Below are 18,223 nucleotides of genomic sequence, written 5' to 3'. Positions count from 1 at the left end.
TTTACCAAAATTTTCTTCTCCAAATGGTTTTTCAATTCCAAACGGCAAACATAAAAAAGAGTACATTTTCCTCTAGAAACCTGTTTATTTATTAATCCATGTAGTGGGAACAGAATTTTCTATTATACTTTAGCAACCTGAGACTTTCAATAAAACTGTCTGACTTAGAAATAAACAATTATCATAAAAGTATACTATATATAACTTTGCACAACCTCCAAATTCATGACACTTTCACTAGATTTAAAACTTCATTTTATATAAAAATATACTGAGTTCTGAAATTTTTCACAGAAAGAGTGCGATGTGTCCACAATAATGTAGTTAGTAGGTGGCAGAATTCAAGACTCTTCCTCTATTTAATAAATGGAGCAACCAGAATTGATATTATGAAATCCAACCTGATGAAAACCTCTAGGTTGCAAAAACCATAAAATATAAATTGCTAAAGTATTGATAAATAGTTAAATATGCAACAGAGGACTCTTCAAAGGTTTCATGTTAAATCTATTTAAGACTATGTTGCATCATTAGCACTCATCACTACTCTGTGACTCAGTCACTTCGGTGGTGTCCGGCTCTTTGCTACCCTGTGGACTGTAGCCCACCAGGCTCCTCTTGTCCATTGGATTCTCTAGGCAAGAATACTGGAGTAGGTTGCCCTGCCTTACTCCAGGGGATCTTCCCAACCCAGAGACTGAACCCCCATCTCCTGCATCTCCTGCAATGCAGGAGGTTTCTTTACCACTGAGCCACTGGGGAGGCCCCTTATTGCTGCTCTGCTGCTGCTGCTGCTGCTAAGTTGCTTCAGTCGTGTCCGACTCTGTGCGACTCCTTAGATGGCAGCCCACCAGGCTCCCCCATCCCTGGGATTCTCCAGGCAAGAACACTGGAGTGGGTTGCCATTTCCTTCTCCAATGTAGGGAAAGTGAAAAGTGAAAGTGAAGTCGCTCAGTGGTGTCTGACTCTTTGCGACCCCATGGAATGCAGCCCACCAGGCTCCTCCATCCATGGGATTTTCCAGGCAACAGTACTGAAGTGGGTTGCCATTGCCTTCTCCATATTGTTGCTCTAAAGGTCTATAAATTGAAAAACAGAGCCCAACCAAATTGCAGTTAAAACACAATTTCTCTCACATTTATTAACACAAACTTTCCCCCTGTTTAGTACTTCTTATCCTCTTTCAGCAGCCTAATGAATTTGCAAATATATCTTTAAATTATTAAACCTAGACTAAGGTTCACATTAAAATCATTAAATGTACATATATGGTCACGTTTCTAATTCTGTTATTAGGTCTAATCATGTCATTGTTTGAACTAAGCGCAGATAACTTCATTCTAATTATCAACCAATTATTTTGCATTTGAATTCCAAAAGCATATTTGAATCTTATAATGCTTTAAATCAGGGTCTCAGATTTATTAGCTATCTTTACACCTTAGTTTTTATAATCAAGACAGAGTATTAAACAATAAATAACTATTATTCTCAATAGAATTAAGAACTAAATTCAAATTTGTGACTCTTCTGATTATATTTTCCTAATAGAAGATGTAGTTAATGAAAATATAAGTTAAACATAAATTTAATGTAAACTTGCTGATTACCTCTTCTCTCATATTTTAGTAAATATGTAACAATACAGGCTTGTATTACTTGAGTAATTCCTATAAGGAAAACAAATTAGAATCTATTTCTAGATATTAATTTCTGAGGAAATTTCCTATTGCTCCCCAAAGTTACCTTGTTTAGGCTCTCAGGGTACTGTAATTTGATTTTCAACCAGGCAATAAAGCAGTAGAAATTAAATTTCTCTTTCTTTCTGCTTTCTGAGGAAGTAACTGCTTCTGTAATTGATTCACTATGCCTACCTTTCTTGATTTCCCCTCCTTTCCATATGCTTCCTCCAAGTATTTAATATAAGGTACAAGAATTCTGAGTTCTTTTGTATTAGTGTGTTGGCAAAAATCAGAAGATTCTTGAATATCATCTTACTTTGAAGTTTAGTCTGGAAGCCACCACTTCTCCCGTTGGTGTAATTATGGGAACATTTTCACAAATAATTCCATGCTCCACATCAATAACTTTTCCTATAAGTTAAGGAACAGTTTACATTTCAAAAGGTATCATGTGTTATTGCCAATTAAATAATTTAAAGTATAATGCCACATAACAGATAAATTTATTATAAAGATAATTCACAGTAATAAGTTATAGAAATAAATGCAAATATAGATATCTATATCTAAAACAAAGCCTAATGTAAACTTGCACATTTTGATGTATCTATTTGGACTATCTTTCCCAGAAATATTATTCTACAATAATATGATGCTGACATCAAAATGAGAGCAAAGATAAACTCTATCTGGTATCAGCTACATTGCTTATAACTACTTATTTCTCTAAATTAAACTTTCCTATAGAAAAAATACCAATGCTGCAGAAAGGAAACAAAGACAGAAAAACACAATCTTTAAAACTATAATAACCAAATCAAATGATAGAATAAAGGAGAACAATATAACATTAACTCTAATTCTATTACTTGAATTTTAAAAGCAAAAAAAAAAAATCATTCTGCAATATGTACAGTTTCCAGAAATTATTCTAGACATTTTGTCCTAAATAAAAGTAGCATAGTCTTTTTTACGATAATTTTAGTCACTACTCCTCAAAATACAGCACTAACTTTAGGAATAACTGTTTAAATAAGTAAATGTTGGTTCCTTAGCTATCTTCTAAAATATCTTGGTTCTGTTGATAAACACTTAAAATATAGAAGTACAAAAACATTTGAGTTTAATACCTTTGATTTCCAACGTCTCACTGAGGGGTAATTCTATGTTAGTTCCACCCTTGCTACGGTTTTCACACTCTTGCAAGACAGCAGTTCTCTTATAAATGCCTCGTTTTACTTCATCAAAAACCCAAAACATGTTGTATACTCGAGCAGTATAGCCTGCTAATTCAGTTATCTAAAACCAACGCAGTGATATAAAATAGTTAATATACTCAAGACAGACTTTTAAACAAATATGCAATCATATAGGATTCTTGATTTAATGTTAAAGGTTTTATTTTATTATGTGAAAAATAGGTAAGTATATCTGATAACTAAAACTAGTAGCACTAAAAAGCTTACCAAGAAGCGGCATAGCAAGTTCACAGCTTAAGCTTGATTGGAATTATAAAACTCATCAAAATTATTTCTTCAAGTCAGGATTCAGAGTGACATGTAAAGATTTCAGAATATTAGTGAGACTTAAAAATCTTCCAAAATCTTTCAATCGATTTTTTGACTTGGCTCCATTTACATGAACACTTGGTTTCCAGAAATTAGAAGTTTTGTGTAAAGCTTAAATTCATTCAATGAAATTATTTTGATATGTTTTTTCAATTTAAAATAGAAGATTTTAAGAAGAAAAATGCATTTTTTCTTAAGAAATAATGTTTCTAAGTCAAAGTGATTATCAAAATTCCTAAATTAGGCGCAAAATTCCTAAATTTACCCCTGCTAGAAGATATCAACCTTGAGTCAGCTCAGTGAAAAACTTTAAATTCTTTTCAGTCCAAGTCCCAAGATTCAGCTTCTTTTCAAGCCAAACATGATGGATATGCCCAAAGAGAAATATTAAATATGACTTTTTTCTAGATGAGATAATGAGATAAATCTTTGTTTTAGTTAAAAGACTCAATAAAATGGTGTCTTGCTCCTATTCTGCCAGTTGTCCAATTTAGGTTGAATCTCTGCTACTTTTCTATTAAAAGAACACTTCTTTATCAAGGTGACTCATGTGAAAGGTGATTCATGTCCTCTTTGACTATCTTTCTCAGTGTAAAGGAGGCAATGAAAAACCTTCCCTTATAGAATTGTTTAGTAGGATATTGGTATCAATAAGCAAGGCATGTCACTAATAAATGTCTCTTAAACAGTAAACTGTGGACTAATATAATACCAATATTTGTGTAAGATTTTTGTGAATACAAAACTAAAGCAAGGAATGAACAGGTATTATTGCTAAAAGCCTTCTGCCACTTGTCTCTACCATGTGAGAGGTCTATAATTAGATGAGTATTTCATTTCTATATATTGTTATACTTATTATATAGGATAGTTTCTAAAACATTTCCTAGAAGAATTTTTTGAGTTCCCAAGTAGAGGTAAACAGGGCTAAGGATTAACAAAATATGGATCCAAAAGAAATCTAGGAAAATATATTTGTGTAAAACAAATCTAAACATATTTGGAGGTCAATTAAAAAAGGCAGGAGGCACTGAGTTAGTATACCAGGATGCAGAGTTGAATGGGCCAAGAGTGTAAAAAAAAAAAAAAAGAGAGAATGTGAATGCCGACAAATTACTTCAAGATATAAAAGGGGGTTTCTTTAAAAAGAAATCTTGTTCCCTTCAGAGCTAGTGAAAAACCATGATGTTTTCATGTACTTGCACAGCAATAATAACACTCTTTAGAAGTGAAAATTCTATGATTCAATTCACATACAGTCAAAATAAAATAAAATGCAATCATTTCTTGTGTTGCAGACAATCTAGAAAAACAAATTGATATTCTCTCTGTGACTTAGCAAAGTGTTTGAATGTGAGTTGTATAAAATTTTGATTTGTCATTTAATTTTAATAAGAAATGTATTAGATAAAAAAACCTACCCTCAAAGCTATGTCTCCAGATTATCAAATTACTATTTGAAAAAAAAATTTGAGCTGTTTTGCTTTATGGCCCTAAACAACTGGTTTTATCTTTTTTAAAAAAAAATTCAATAAATCAGTTGTTGAAAGAGACTGAAAAATTCTGTCAGCAAATCACAAACTCTGCAACTATCTTATATAATTTATTCAAGGATAATTTAATAGGCAGATAAATTTATAATGATGCTCTGGCAATCTATATTGATACAACAGCCACAGGAGTCATTAATAGCAAGAATGACTATCCATGGGAATATTATTTAATATCTGAGTTGAAAAGAACGACTTTTAATCTTAACCCTGTGATATCTGTAGGTCTATCTGTAGATCGTACTACCATTCTTTCAGGAAACATTTACTGACCATATACGATATTCCAAACATTAAAATAGATATTAAGAATGTAAAGATGAATAAGATAATTCCTGCTTTCCACTCAGGGTCTCAAGCAGGAATAAACAATTATAATGTGGTAAAGAACCAGATGCACTATGAGCACACAGAAGGAAGACCGAGGCTTCAAAAAGAAAATGGAATCACAAAAGGGTTTCTTACATGTGGTCGACTTTAAGGATAAGTAAAAGTTTGAAAGGTATATAAGTAATATTATTTGCTAACATTTATAAAAGTGCTTACTATCATAACTTGACAAAGTCATCATCTTCATTATCCCTATTTTACAAATGAAGACACAGACACAAACAGGTTGAGTTCAAATAATTTGCAAACACTGGAGCAGGAATTTAAATTTAGACATTCTCACTCCAGAATGCATACCAAAAGTCCTCACAGTAAAATTTAAAAAACAAATATGTTATACTACAGATAAAAAAAGAGTTGTTGACAATTGAGAGTATAAAAACTGAAAGATAATACATTTGGGACTTGTCCTTTATCTTGATTATACTCTTAGCAGTTTTTGCTAGAGAATAGGTGTTTTCAAAATAATAAACATACGTATTAATTTACAATTTTGCTTGATTTTCATACATCTTATTTAAATCAAACTGACAAGAAATGCAAGTACCTCTTTGTATGAAGACATAATCCTTTCAATAGCATCAGCTCCAGAAGCCAGTAAATTTCGAGCAGTGGTAAAGGCTTCTGTCCGTTCACTAACCATAGCTTGTTTCTGACCATCCTCTAGATCTAAAAGCAAATTAAAAACTATTGAATTTTTTAAGTAACAATGTTTTATTTTATACCGAGTTTTGATTCAAGCTGTGACTCAATCATATGTGAACTTTTCATTAGTATCAGGATTTCCTAGAAATTAATGAATTATTACAAATATAGTATTTGTACCAGATTTTATTCAAATCTTCCTTTGTCTTATTTTTCTAGAAGGAGAGTTAGAAGAATTAAATCTATAGGTATTAAGACAATTTTCACTTAGCATTCTTTTCAGTTCAGTTCAGTTCAGTTCAGTCACTCAGTCGTGTCCGACTCTTTGCAACCTCATGAATCACAGCACGCCAGGCCTCCCTGTCCATCACCAACTCCAACTCCCTGCTCTATTACAGCTAGGTAATAAAATACTACTGATTCAGTCAATAAAAAAACCACTAACTGAATCTAAGCAAATATTTCTGGTGTGATTTATTTTAAAAGAAATGCAAAGTAGCTGACCATCATAATCTACCTCTGTCTACTTGTTTCAATTTTCACCCTGCAGTTCAGCAACACCCAATCATGTAAAATTCTGTTTACTCTCTAGTATTTGTATATATAATTTCTCCTGATTTTAATATACTTCCCTTTTTGCCGAGCTCTTTCTTAAAGAGTTAACTTTTTAACACAGGTTTCCCTGGAAATCCTTGTCTGGCTTTTCCAGTGGACTATAAGTTATTTAAGGGGCAAAACTGTATTTTATTCATTCTTCCGAGTACTCACCAGAGTGTTTAGAACATAGTATTCCATGCTAGCCTAATCTGTAGCTTATAATAATTTCTCTTAAATGTTAGACATTATTATTTTCTGTAAGTGTTGCCATTTTATATCTACTCAGTTTAGTCTTGCTCTTCAAAATTATTCTCTCGAGGTCATTACTTTTATCTTGCCATCAGTTTGATTCTCTATCCAGTCTTTCTACAGACTATCACCAAATTTCTAAATTGAAAGCTATAAATGAATGAAGAAAATAGAATAATATAGCCGTATATCATAGCCACTTTGATATTTATTTCACCTGGATTTATCTCAGCAAAAAAAGGACTTTTTTTTCCTCCCTGACAATGCAAATATTTAACATGTGCCCAGATATAATTACCAGATACTTTCACCTTTACTTGCTCATAGACAGCTCAGCTGAGTTTGAAAGGGATCCATGCATAATAGAAGGTAAATTCATTTAGCAGATATTTACTGAACAGCAAGATTTACAAGAAATTAGGCAAGGTGCCACAGGACATGCAAGGATTAAATGTGCTTTTCAAACTGTTTCCTTAGAGAGCTTACAGTTTGGTAGGAGAGAAGACAAGTTCCCAAATAACAATGCAGGGCAACCTATGAGGAGAGTTATTGTGATACATTTGAAAGAGACAAATATAATTTCTTGCTGCAAGAGACAGGAAAGCTTCATGGAGAAATAGACTGTGAGTGAGGGCTTGAAGACTGCATACAATTTTAAAAGATCGCAAGTACAGCATAAGCAATATCTCAGAGAACAGAAATTCCAAGCAATGCCAATTGAATAAATAACTTGGTCAAGTTATAGTATTGGTTGGTGTCAAGCACTGATTTTATTTTGAGAATCAGAATAACCATGAATTCATGGGAACCTCCTGTTTTGGCTGTTGAGCACTGCTTTAGAGAATTATTTTTGTTTCCCTTGAAGTTATTTGTACAAAGAAAGGCTATAAGAGTTAGTGTAACTAAGACAAGAAAGACGAGATTGGATAAACTGGGAACAGAATCTTCATATACTTAAGAATATTTAAATGTGTGACAAAATTTAGACAGCCACAAAAAATTAATAAAGGATTCTCAGCAAGCTACCAAAATAGTGATTGCTATATCAGTTAAAGCGCTAAGAATAGTTTTGACTCAGAGAACCTAAAATAATTATGAGATTTTATCAATTTGGGTTAAAAGGGGTTTGAATAACAGCTTTCACTGCCAGTCTGTATTAAAGAGAGAACACTAGCGCAAACAGTTTGGTATAGGATGGTACTTTCTATGCTACTTTGGCAGACTAATACCTACTGGTTTTTCTCCAAGCTTTTAAACTTGCAAATTTGTAACAAAATTACAAATAGCTCTGGAGACTTCATCTGACATTTTTATTCTACTAATTGTTCTTAAGCAGGTGGTTTAAGAGCAGTGCAGGAGTGTTTTATCATACACACAGTAGGGAACTATGTGACTTCTATGACAAAGTCAGATTTTTTAGTGTCTGTTAGACATAGAAACTCACAACCTAAAGCCCTCACCTCTTTTGTATGCTAGGTAGACACATTTCATTTTCCTCACCAAATATTTTCAATATTTTTTCAAAAGTTATGCATTTAAGGATTTAATAGCATTATATTCTCATCTTATTAGTACTTTTCAGGCCTGATAATAATAAGTTTACATTGAAACATAGTCACATCAGTTGCTATTTCACTGAAAAGATGAAAAAGGATTTTAAAACGAAGGTTATGTCATAATTTCTCAAATCCTGTAGAACTGTACGATGCAAAGAGCGAACCCTAGTGTAAACTGTGAACTTCAGTTAACTATGTGTGAATAATGGCTTGTTAGTCGTAATGAATGTGCAACATTAACACAAGATGTAAATAAGAGGGGGAACTCTGGGAGGTACACTGTACGTCCTGATAAATTCGCCCATAAAGCGAAAACTGTTCTAAGAAAATTGTTAACTTTTTAAAAGTTGAAAAAGCAGGCTCTTCTTTTGTACTTTTATCCTTTGATTTATACTTGAGTTTCTTTCTTTTTATTTATATTTTACCTGTGACATCTTGAAAAATCTCAGCAAAAACTTACAGCCTTATTGAACATCATACCACATATCAATTTTGAGTAGACTGATGTGAAATGAAAAATAATTTCTAAGAGATAAAATTGGACAATATCTTATGACCTTGGGTTAGACAAATATTTCTTAAACAGGACATAAAGCCATTAACCACAAAGAATTAACTGACAAATGGAATTATATTAAAATGATTACTTAGACAAGCTGTTAAGAGACTGAAAAAGGAAGAATCAACTGGGAAAAATATTGGACATTTTGCGTGTGTGTCTGACAAAAGACTTACTACAGAATACATAACAGCTTTTACAAATCAGTGAGAAAAAACATATTTAAAAACAATCTAAAATTAATCAAAAAAATTATCAACACTTCATAAGAATGGCTATCCAAATGGCCAACAAATGAAAAAAAGTGCTTAATCTCATCTGTCAACAAAGAAATGAAAAGACCACAATGAAGTATCACTACAAACTTACCATATGCCTAAAATGAAAAATACCTGAGTGAAAAACACTGACATCAAACATCGACAAAGAATGGAACAACTAGAATGCTTATACATACTATACAAGGTTACTTATGGAAGATTCCAAAACCAGCAGATAAATGGTCTAATACTAATAAATAATTACCTTTGATGTGGCATGGCAGGGGCAGGAGTAAGTAGGGATGGGGGTGGGAGCCTTAGGATGAGGATAGGACTGGGAAAGGGTATGAGGACTTTTGGGATGAAGGTAAGCTTCTATTTCTTCTGAGTGGTGATTATGTATGTGTTAACTTTATGACAAGTCATTGAGTGGTACACTAATGACTATGTCCTGTTGACATATGTATTATACTTTACAAGTGTAACTACTTAGATGCATAGCTGTTGCTGCTGCTGTTGCTGCTAAGTTGCTTCAGTCGTGTCTGACTCTGTGCGACCCCATAGACAGCAGCCCACCAGGCTCCCCTGTCCCTGGGATTCTCCAGGCAAGAACACTGGAGTGGATTGCCATTTCCTTCTCCAGATGCATAGCTACTTACAGCTAAAAGTATGTCTGATATATATTGATAATTGCTGTTACGATGATTGGTCAATAGGACAGTTCAGTTCAGTCACTAAGTCGTGTCCGACTCTTTGTGACCCCATGGGCTGCAGCACACCAGGCTTTCCCGTCCATCACCAACTCTTGGATCTTGCTCAAACTCATGTGTGTCGAGTCAGTGATGCCATCCAACCATCTCATCCTCTGTCATCCCCTTCTCCTCCCACCTTCAAGCTTTCCCAGCTTCAGGGGTTTTTCTAATGAGTTGGTTCTTTACACCAGGTGGCCAAAGTATTGGAGTTTCACCTTCAGCATCAGTCCTTCAATGAATATTCAGAACTGATTTCCTTTAAGATTGACTGGTTTGATCTCCTAGGAGTGCAAGGGACTCTCAAGAGTCTTCTTCAACACCACAGTTCAAAAGCATCAGTTCTTTGGCACTCAGCTTTCTTTATGGTCCAAATCTCACATCCATACATGACTACTGGAAAAACCATAACTTTCACTAGATTGTCCTTTCTTGGCAAAGTGATGTCTCTTGTTTTTAATATACTGTCTAGATTTGTCATAGGTTTTTTCCCAAGGAGCAAGCATCTTTTAATTCTGTGGCTGCAATCACTATCGGCAGTGAATTTGCCCAAGAAAATAAAATCTGTCACTGTTTCCATTGTTTCCCTATCAATTTGCCATGAAGTGATGGGACCGGATACCATCTTCTTAGTTTTGAATGTTCAGTTTTAAGCCAGCCTTTTCACTCTCCTCTTTCACTTTCATCATGAAGCTCTTCAGTTCCTTTTCACTTTCTGCCATAAGGGTGGTGTCATCTGCATATCTGAGGTTACTGATATTTCTCCCGGCAGTCTTGATTCCAGCTTATGCTTCATCCAGCCTGGCATTTCGCATGATGTACTCTGAATATAAGTTAAATAAGCAGGGTGGTAATACATAGCCTTGATGTAACCCTTTTCCAATTTGGAACCAGTCTGTTGTTCCACCTCTGGTTCTAACTGTTGCTTCTTGACCTGCAAACAGATTTCTCAGGAGGCAGGTGAGGAGGTCTGGTGTTACCATCTCTTGAAGCATTTTCCATAGCTTGTCTGTATCCACAGAGTTAAAGGCTTTGGCATACTCAATAAAGCAGAAGTAGATGCTTTTTTCTGGAACTCTCTTGCTTTTTCTATGATCCAACGGGTGTTGGAAATTTGATCTCTGGTTCCTCTGCCTTTTATAAATCCAGCTTGAACATCTGGAAGTTCTTGGTTCACGTACTATTGAAGCCTTACTTGGAGAATTTTGAGCATTACTTTGCTAGCCTGTGAGATGAGTGCAATTATGTGGTACTTTGAGCATTCTTTGGCATTGTCTTTCTTTGGGACTGGGATGAAAACTGACCTTTTCCAGTCCTGTGGCCACTGCTGAGTTTTCCAAATGTGTTGGCATATTGAGTCCAGCACTTTCACAGCATCATCTTTCAGGATTTAAATAGCTCAGCTGGAATTTCATCACCTCCACTCACTTTGTTCGTAGTGATGCTTCCTAAGGCCCACATGACTTTGCATTCGAGAATGTCTGGCTCTAGCTGAGTGATCACACCATCGTGGTTATCTGGGTCATGAAGATCTTTTTTGTATAGTTCTTCTTTGTATTCTAGCAACCTATCATATCTAAATTGACCTACAATATAACATTTTAGTTAAATAATTTGACATTAGAATGAGACATGCTAATGTAGCAAGAGCCTAGATATAGTCTCGTTGCAGGTACACTTTTGAGGATGAAAACATCACCCATGTTACTAGGGTGATGGGCAGAATTTAGTTCCATTCCTAAGAGCAGTACCTCTCAGTCGCCACTTCTGATGTGCACCTTACACTATTTGATTACCAATCCTGGCAGCACCAGTGGCTTAGCTGCTCTCTTCCTTGCTTGTTAGGTGCCTGTAATAAGGTCTGGCAGCAGAGACTTATAAGTAGTTTTCCTAGCCTTTTTAGAATTGCTCTTGATATGAATAGAAGTGGTCAATAGCATTAAAACAATTGAGATTATAGCTCCCAGGTAATTATTTCCTTCACATAATTTCAGTCTTTCTCTTAATGCGAAGCAAATAAAGGACTACTGTCCTCTATAAAAATAACAGATTATATGTAATTAATAATCAATCCCTCTTTATCAATGATTTGCTCCCACGATTACTTGGTCTCAAGTAAGTCCCTTATAGAGTAAGCTCCAATATAGTTAATATAAAGACAGCACAGTGAAAGAGAAAAAAAGCATTGCACAAGGAATTATATAGTCTTCTATCCTTAGTGCTTTCACTAACCATTTGTGTGACCTTAGGCAGATTTGGGGCTCCTGACAAGATCACTTATAAACTCCTCTTCTGATGTGAAAATGACACGATAAAATATGCAATTTTGCAATGTGAACCTCAATATATTAATAAGTGTCATCTTGTTCTTACCACAAGATTTTAAAAGTTGTAGCTATATGGTATAATAAATCTACTACACAACTATTTTTCTTTTCTCCTCCCGCCAAAATTATGTAGGCTATTCCTCCTATCTTCATCTTTACCACCAACTTTCTAATCACTTTCAAATGTCTTGCCCTTTAACAATAATAATCAGACCAGCAAACATCTACTGAACAATTCCTATGATGTAGGCATTGTTCTAAATTTTACACATGTGATCTTCTTTAATCTTCATAACAACTCTGCTATAATTTCTCCCAGTTTAGAATGGGGAAACTGAAGCACAAAAAGGTTAAATGAGTTGTTCCATGTCACAACCTAATAAACGAAAAAGCCAGATTTGAACCCAGGCAATCTGATACCAGAGCCCACAGAGTAAGAATATAATAAACATTAACCATTGCTTCCACCTAAATTCTTACTACTTGCCATGGACTGTTTCAAGGCACATTAAATATGTTATATATAATTTCTTAACAATTCTTAAAATACTTTATTATTCCTACAGTTAAGAAAGGAAAATTTAGGCATATAAAGTTTCTGTAACTTTCTCAAGGATGAATAAAATAGCAATCAACATTTGAACAGTAGCCTGTTTCATCCTTTATTCTCTTTCTTTCCTGTTTTCTACCTTTTCTCCTTTTTCTCTTTGCTATTATTCTCTTATTCACCCATTTTCCCAATCTATTTTGCATTAAAATATATAGTATCATGCACTTCATTTATCTCTAATGTAAGAGACAACTCAGGGCCTAAGCATAAATTAAGATCGAAGACTAGATTAGAATACATAGTATTTAATTCCAAGACCCAAAGCCTCAAAAATAATGTCATTATCTAAAAAAAATTAATTATTTTGTCTGAGTAAAATGATAATATTTTAATGTATTATATCGTTATAAGTCAAATATATTTAGTAAATATATACATACAAATATTATAAGGATATATATAGTAATCTTAGAAATTACCATACTGATGCATATTTTCATAATAATATCATCATATGAATTCATTTTATTCTTCGATGAAATTATTATATTGCTTTTCTTTTCATAAAACTTTCTTTTGAAAAGAGTTTTAAGAATTATTTTGTTTCACTTGCATCAATGGGACTATTATCATAATTTCAATCTAAAATTTGAATGCTGTTTTTTAAGTTACCATGGTACTTTCTAGATTCACAGTATTTATTTTTAAATGTCTTATTACATCATCTACAGAAGTAAGACTGTTAGATTTTTTGCATACATTGTTTACTTCTTACTGGTCTCTGTGGTCTTAATTTGTCACCATTAATAGCTACATTTTCTCTGCTCTATGTTGAATACTCCAAGGTTTTCTAATAAGATCAGTTCTTCCAAAGACTAAGAGAACAATGCTATAATTTTGTTATTGGGGTAGTTTCTAATATAGTTTATCCACAAACCTTTAAAATATCCATAAACTTGTACATATTCACTTTGAATATTTGACAATTTTGCTAAATTTCTTAGTAGAACTAATCTTAAGACTGTACAGTTTTGTGTCTTTTTTTCTCTAATACTCTTTTGAAAAAGCAATTTATTTTATTTCATTATGAAAAGATTAAATCTAAAATACTAACAATGCCTTTTTCAATATAAACTTTTTTAAACGATTAAAACAAATTTTGAAAGCATTAAGTGAACAGGTAAAATTCAGTTTTCCTCATGGTCTAAATACATTGTCTATTAGACAGTTGAGCTGTAGAGTACATTTGGTTTATGTATCACTTATCACAAGGGACTGACAAATTCTACTTTACCAAAATGAATAAGTTTAGTTGAGAATAACTCAAATTTGACAAGTGTTTTTGTAAGAATTGGTAAAGCATTAAAGCACTGTTTTAAAATGCTAAAGCACATGGTAATTTTTTTGTTTTTATTGGATGACTTCAAACAAACAATTATTAATACTTAATTCTATACCAAAAATAACTGTAAATAGTGTGAATTCTGTTACATTTTTCTTAGTGTTGACATTTGTTTTCTAGGCAATAATTATCACCATGTATTAAGAACACTGATGTTCTTGATACATTATTCTCCTAAACCCTCACAACAGCACTCTGAAGTGGTCTTTCTGATACGCAAAGGAATACATCTGATACAGATGAGGAAACTGAGGTTAAGATAGTTTAATTAACTTGACTAACAGGACACAGGCCAAAAGAAGAAACGCAGAGTTGAGCAAAGCTCTGTCTCACCACAAAGCCAATGTTTTTGTCTAGCTCCTTCAATATTAACACCAAGTTTGGTCAAATGGTTTTTAAAGAGGAAGGTGAATGTTTTACTTTGGAGAGACACAGGGAAATTCTTCTTTTTTAATTAATAACATCTGTCCTGCCAATTAAGACCCAAACTCCCATCTCAAATATTACATAACATTTTAATATTGTCCTCCTTGTCCTTACATTTCTTAGTTGTCCCAAAGGATGAAAAATGCTAAAAAAAAAAAAACCCACTGAAACAGTAATAAGATAGAATTAGACACGTGCAACTTTACAACCCTTATCCCCTCAATACCACTAAATAGGAAGTTATCTAATATACTACCTACAAGAAGAGGAAACTCTGTTCCATGGAATGAAGCACTCCCTGAAACAGTATTATTGATTGTTTAAGGCAGTCAACCAACTCTTCAAATTACAATCAGGGCAGATCCAGTTATAGAATATTGATAGACTAAAAGCATGTTATGTGCAGAACTGAAATTTACAATACATGGTGAGAACTATTATACTCTTTCACGAAGGTATTAATTTGTGTTGAGTTTAAACATAAACTAGAGAATCATTCTTTATTAGGCAGTATAACTGAAATTGCTTGAGATTAACCCCCCAAAACACTACATCAGAGTTTTCTGAAATACTGCAGAGGTGGAAAGATCTTTTGAGTCACTTCTTTTAAACAGTTGGTCTTATTATTGGATGTTTCAAAGTTTCCCATTGTTTCTGACCATTAAGGACTATAGAATGATGGCTACACAATTTACTCACACAACTCAAGCAGTGACACTTTAAAAAAGAATTAATCTGAAGCATATATTTAATATTAAGTGTAAATGTCATTACCACCATCTGCAAAGCCAGTTGCAGTGATAATAGGTACAGCCACCATAATTAGTCCACTGCTGCTCCAAACATACTTCATCAAGAACTGCTCTATCATGATGTACCATAAACGTTTGGATAAAATGAGGTTCATCTGATTTGCTAAAGCTTTGTAACTTTTCTGGAGTTGGTTCATTTCTACCTATGGAGAGAAAAAGAGATAAAAATTAACCTACTATGAACTATAAAAATAAATAATGTATGTTTGAGGACTTTCTTTAAAGATAATTTCATATTTTCTCTTTCTTAGTATACTCTTATCTGTGATTCTAACAACCAATAAATACAGATTATGTCAGAATTAGCCATTATTTCAGTTGTAATCACATCTAAATTATTTTTTAAATATCTGATATTTAGTATATATAATGTTAAATATAAATACAGACAAGTGATTTATACTTATGGTTTCAAACTTATCTGTATAAGATGTTAACACTAAATGATAATCCATAAAACATGAATAAACAGTTAGAACCTTGTCCTTGATCACACCAAAAATAAGTGAAAATAAACACATGACATGTATATGTGTAATTAACTCCACTTTTGAGCACTCAATTTACTATGTTTTGTCTAAATACAGGAAGCCTACAGCTTGCTATAATTTATATCACTGAGTTCAATGATTCAAAATAAATATGACTTATACAATGTATGTAGCCAATTTTCAACTGGGAATATAAGTGTTAAATCTGCTTTAAATTTTCTTCTTCAGAATGGTACTATAAATTTTTTTTAAATAATTGATGGTTTTGAGACCTATGATTTTGCTTCATAATCATAATGCCATTTCAACTTTAGAATAATTTACTGTTTCATTTGCCAGATCATTTGTATTAAGATTTCAGGTGTATCACCTTAAAGATTCCTGTCATATTTAATATTCTTAAATGGACTGCAAGTTTATATAATTAGGTTAACTATTCTAGTTCAGTTCAGTTCAGTCGCTCAGTCGTGTCCGACTCTTTGCGACCCCATGAATCACAGCACGCCAGAACCTGTTAAATGTTGAAAATCTTTAATATATAAAAATATTTTGTAACTCCTTTTTCTTTCTTCATCTCTAATCTTCACTTTTCCCTCAAAACTGGGCAAAATTTCATTTCACTATCTTTTTTTATTTGTCTCAAAATATGATGAGCAATGAAAATGCCATTTGTAAGTCACTCTCCTATACTTCTTAGAACTAAGGAAATCCATCACTGACCAGTCATGCAAAATTGTCACACTTGTCTTCTCATATGAAAGCACTTTTTTTTCTTTTGAAAAATAAACAAACAATACTATCCTAAGTTTCCCATCTCAGGGGAATCATGTTTACTTAGCTTCTAAACATATATTTTTCTTCAGTGTTCTAGAACCATCTACTTAGTTAGGATTTTAATTTTAAGAAAATTCTTTGGAGATAATTCTGAGCATGTTTGGATAACTGAGGCTAAGTAGACTTTTTTAGAGTGGTGAAAATGTTATTCTCATGAAACTTTAGAAAAGTTTTCACTTAACATATAATTGTTTAACAGCTTATGATTAAAAAGGGTAACAAAGCATAAATTTTAATACAGGTTTAAATGTCATAAGAATCCGAAATGCTAAAGAAATGAACACAAAAACAATACAACAGATGGTATCCGGCACTGCAGTGGCAGTTTGAACAATCTCACATTTCACCCATCATCTTAATTTCTTACCTTATGTCCTCTGTAAAAGGCAATTTCTTCAACATTGGCTATGATTCTGGAGTGCACGTACCGCAAATAGCCTTTTCTATGAGCTTCTTCAGCCACCAATTTACCAAATTTCGGAGAGCAGGCTTTTAACACTTTAGCAGTGGCATATACCACAAGCCCTGCTAAAACAGTGGGCCCAATTGGGCTTGCTCCTCTGGATGTAGCAGTCTGAATAAGTGTATAGGAGGTCAGGATTACATCTAAAATAGGTTTGGTCAGATTGGAGTACAAGTGAGCCACCGACTGAGCAAACATCATAATATCCTCAGTAAGAGACTGGTCAGGGTTTGCCAGCCTCCCATCCATATTGATCACCTTATAATAAGTCTGATTTGTAAAATAGGTCTCATAGGCATGGTCTACTAGGCGAGTTCTGAAGGCCAAGGCCAATTTGCCCTCCAAGTACCTTATTGCACTGTTGACAAAGGTGGCAGGGATGGCAATCATAAGCCACTTGATTAACTTGATGATGAAAGTCCGAGGCTTCTTTTCCACAATGCTTTTCACAATTTTTCCATCCAAACCTGCTACATAAATAGACAGAAAGGTTCTTGAAATTAGAGCTACCGAGTGGAGGCAGAGCCATCCTGTTTCAGTGGTTACAAGTTTTGGAAAGAGAATTTTCCGAAGTTCTAGTAGCTGTTTGAAAAAATCTCCGTTCACTCCAGGTGAAGGTTTTTCACAAGTGGCCTCGGTGCAATGCAGTATTTCTCTGTTCTCCGCAGCCGGATAAGCGACTTTTTTCTTCCTGTGGCCAGATTGCTTTAAATGCTTGCCAATGATGGGATAGAGGGTTTTCAGGGCATATGCTGCAGCTACCACACAGGCAGCCCTTTTAGCAGCCCTTGATCTGGTCCATTTCACTCGATCAGCTGCTGCATTTAGCATATATATCATTTTCCCAGTTACCCAAACCGGCTTCAAAAATAATTGGTTTTAAAATATCATGCTCCACAGGAATCCCCAGCAAAATTTTCAGAAAGTTTTAGAGCGTTCCATAGTTTACAGCGTTTCTCCTCTTCTGTTTTTGTTTTTATTTTTAAAAATTTTGTTCTGTGACAGATGCTTCAGAGCTCAGGCTCCACCGCGTCTACTGGGGATGATTCCCTCAGACGCTCAAGCTGCACGGAGCAGCCCCAAGCTCCTCCCTCTCAGGCCCCTCATTGGCTG

General features: G+C 33.8%; 1 protein-coding gene across 5 annotated transcripts in view; it reads right to left on the bottom strand.

The window, feature by feature from the left end:
• ABCD2 (ATP binding cassette subfamily D member 2) overlaps positions 1-17,988 on the bottom strand; it is a 94,185-nt gene extending 76,197 nt beyond the window's left edge. For 2 of the 5 annotated variants that reach the window (XM_088836693.1, XM_088836694.1), the window contains exons 1-5: positions 17,015-17,988; positions 15,285-15,465; positions 5,738-5,853; positions 2,813-2,981; positions 1,999-2,093 (exon numbers count right to left, since the gene is read on the bottom strand). In XM_088836693.1, the coding sequence (XP_088692819.1) occupies positions 1,999-2,093; positions 2,813-2,981; positions 5,738-5,853; positions 15,285-15,465; positions 17,015-17,950 (1,497 nt within the window). In that variant the 5' untranslated portion in view covers positions 17,951-17,988. Of the gene's footprint in view, positions 1-1,998; positions 2,094-2,812; positions 2,982-5,737; positions 5,860-10,472; positions 10,521-15,284; positions 15,466-17,014 lie in introns of all 5 variants that reach the window. The other 3 variants (XM_088836692.1, XM_055395229.2, XM_088836695.1) reach the window with 3 other exon arrangements.
• Between the last annotated feature and the right edge of the window lie 235 nt (positions 17,989-18,223).

Source organism: Moschus berezovskii, chromosome 6, assembly GCF_049115385.1.
Source record: "Moschus berezovskii isolate FMDL1 chromosome 6, NW_MosBer_1.0, whole genome shotgun sequence".
Classification (NCBI taxonomy): domain Eukaryota; kingdom Metazoa; phylum Chordata; class Mammalia; order Artiodactyla; family Moschidae; genus Moschus; species Moschus berezovskii.
This window is presented reverse-complemented; position numbering and strand designations above follow the sequence as displayed.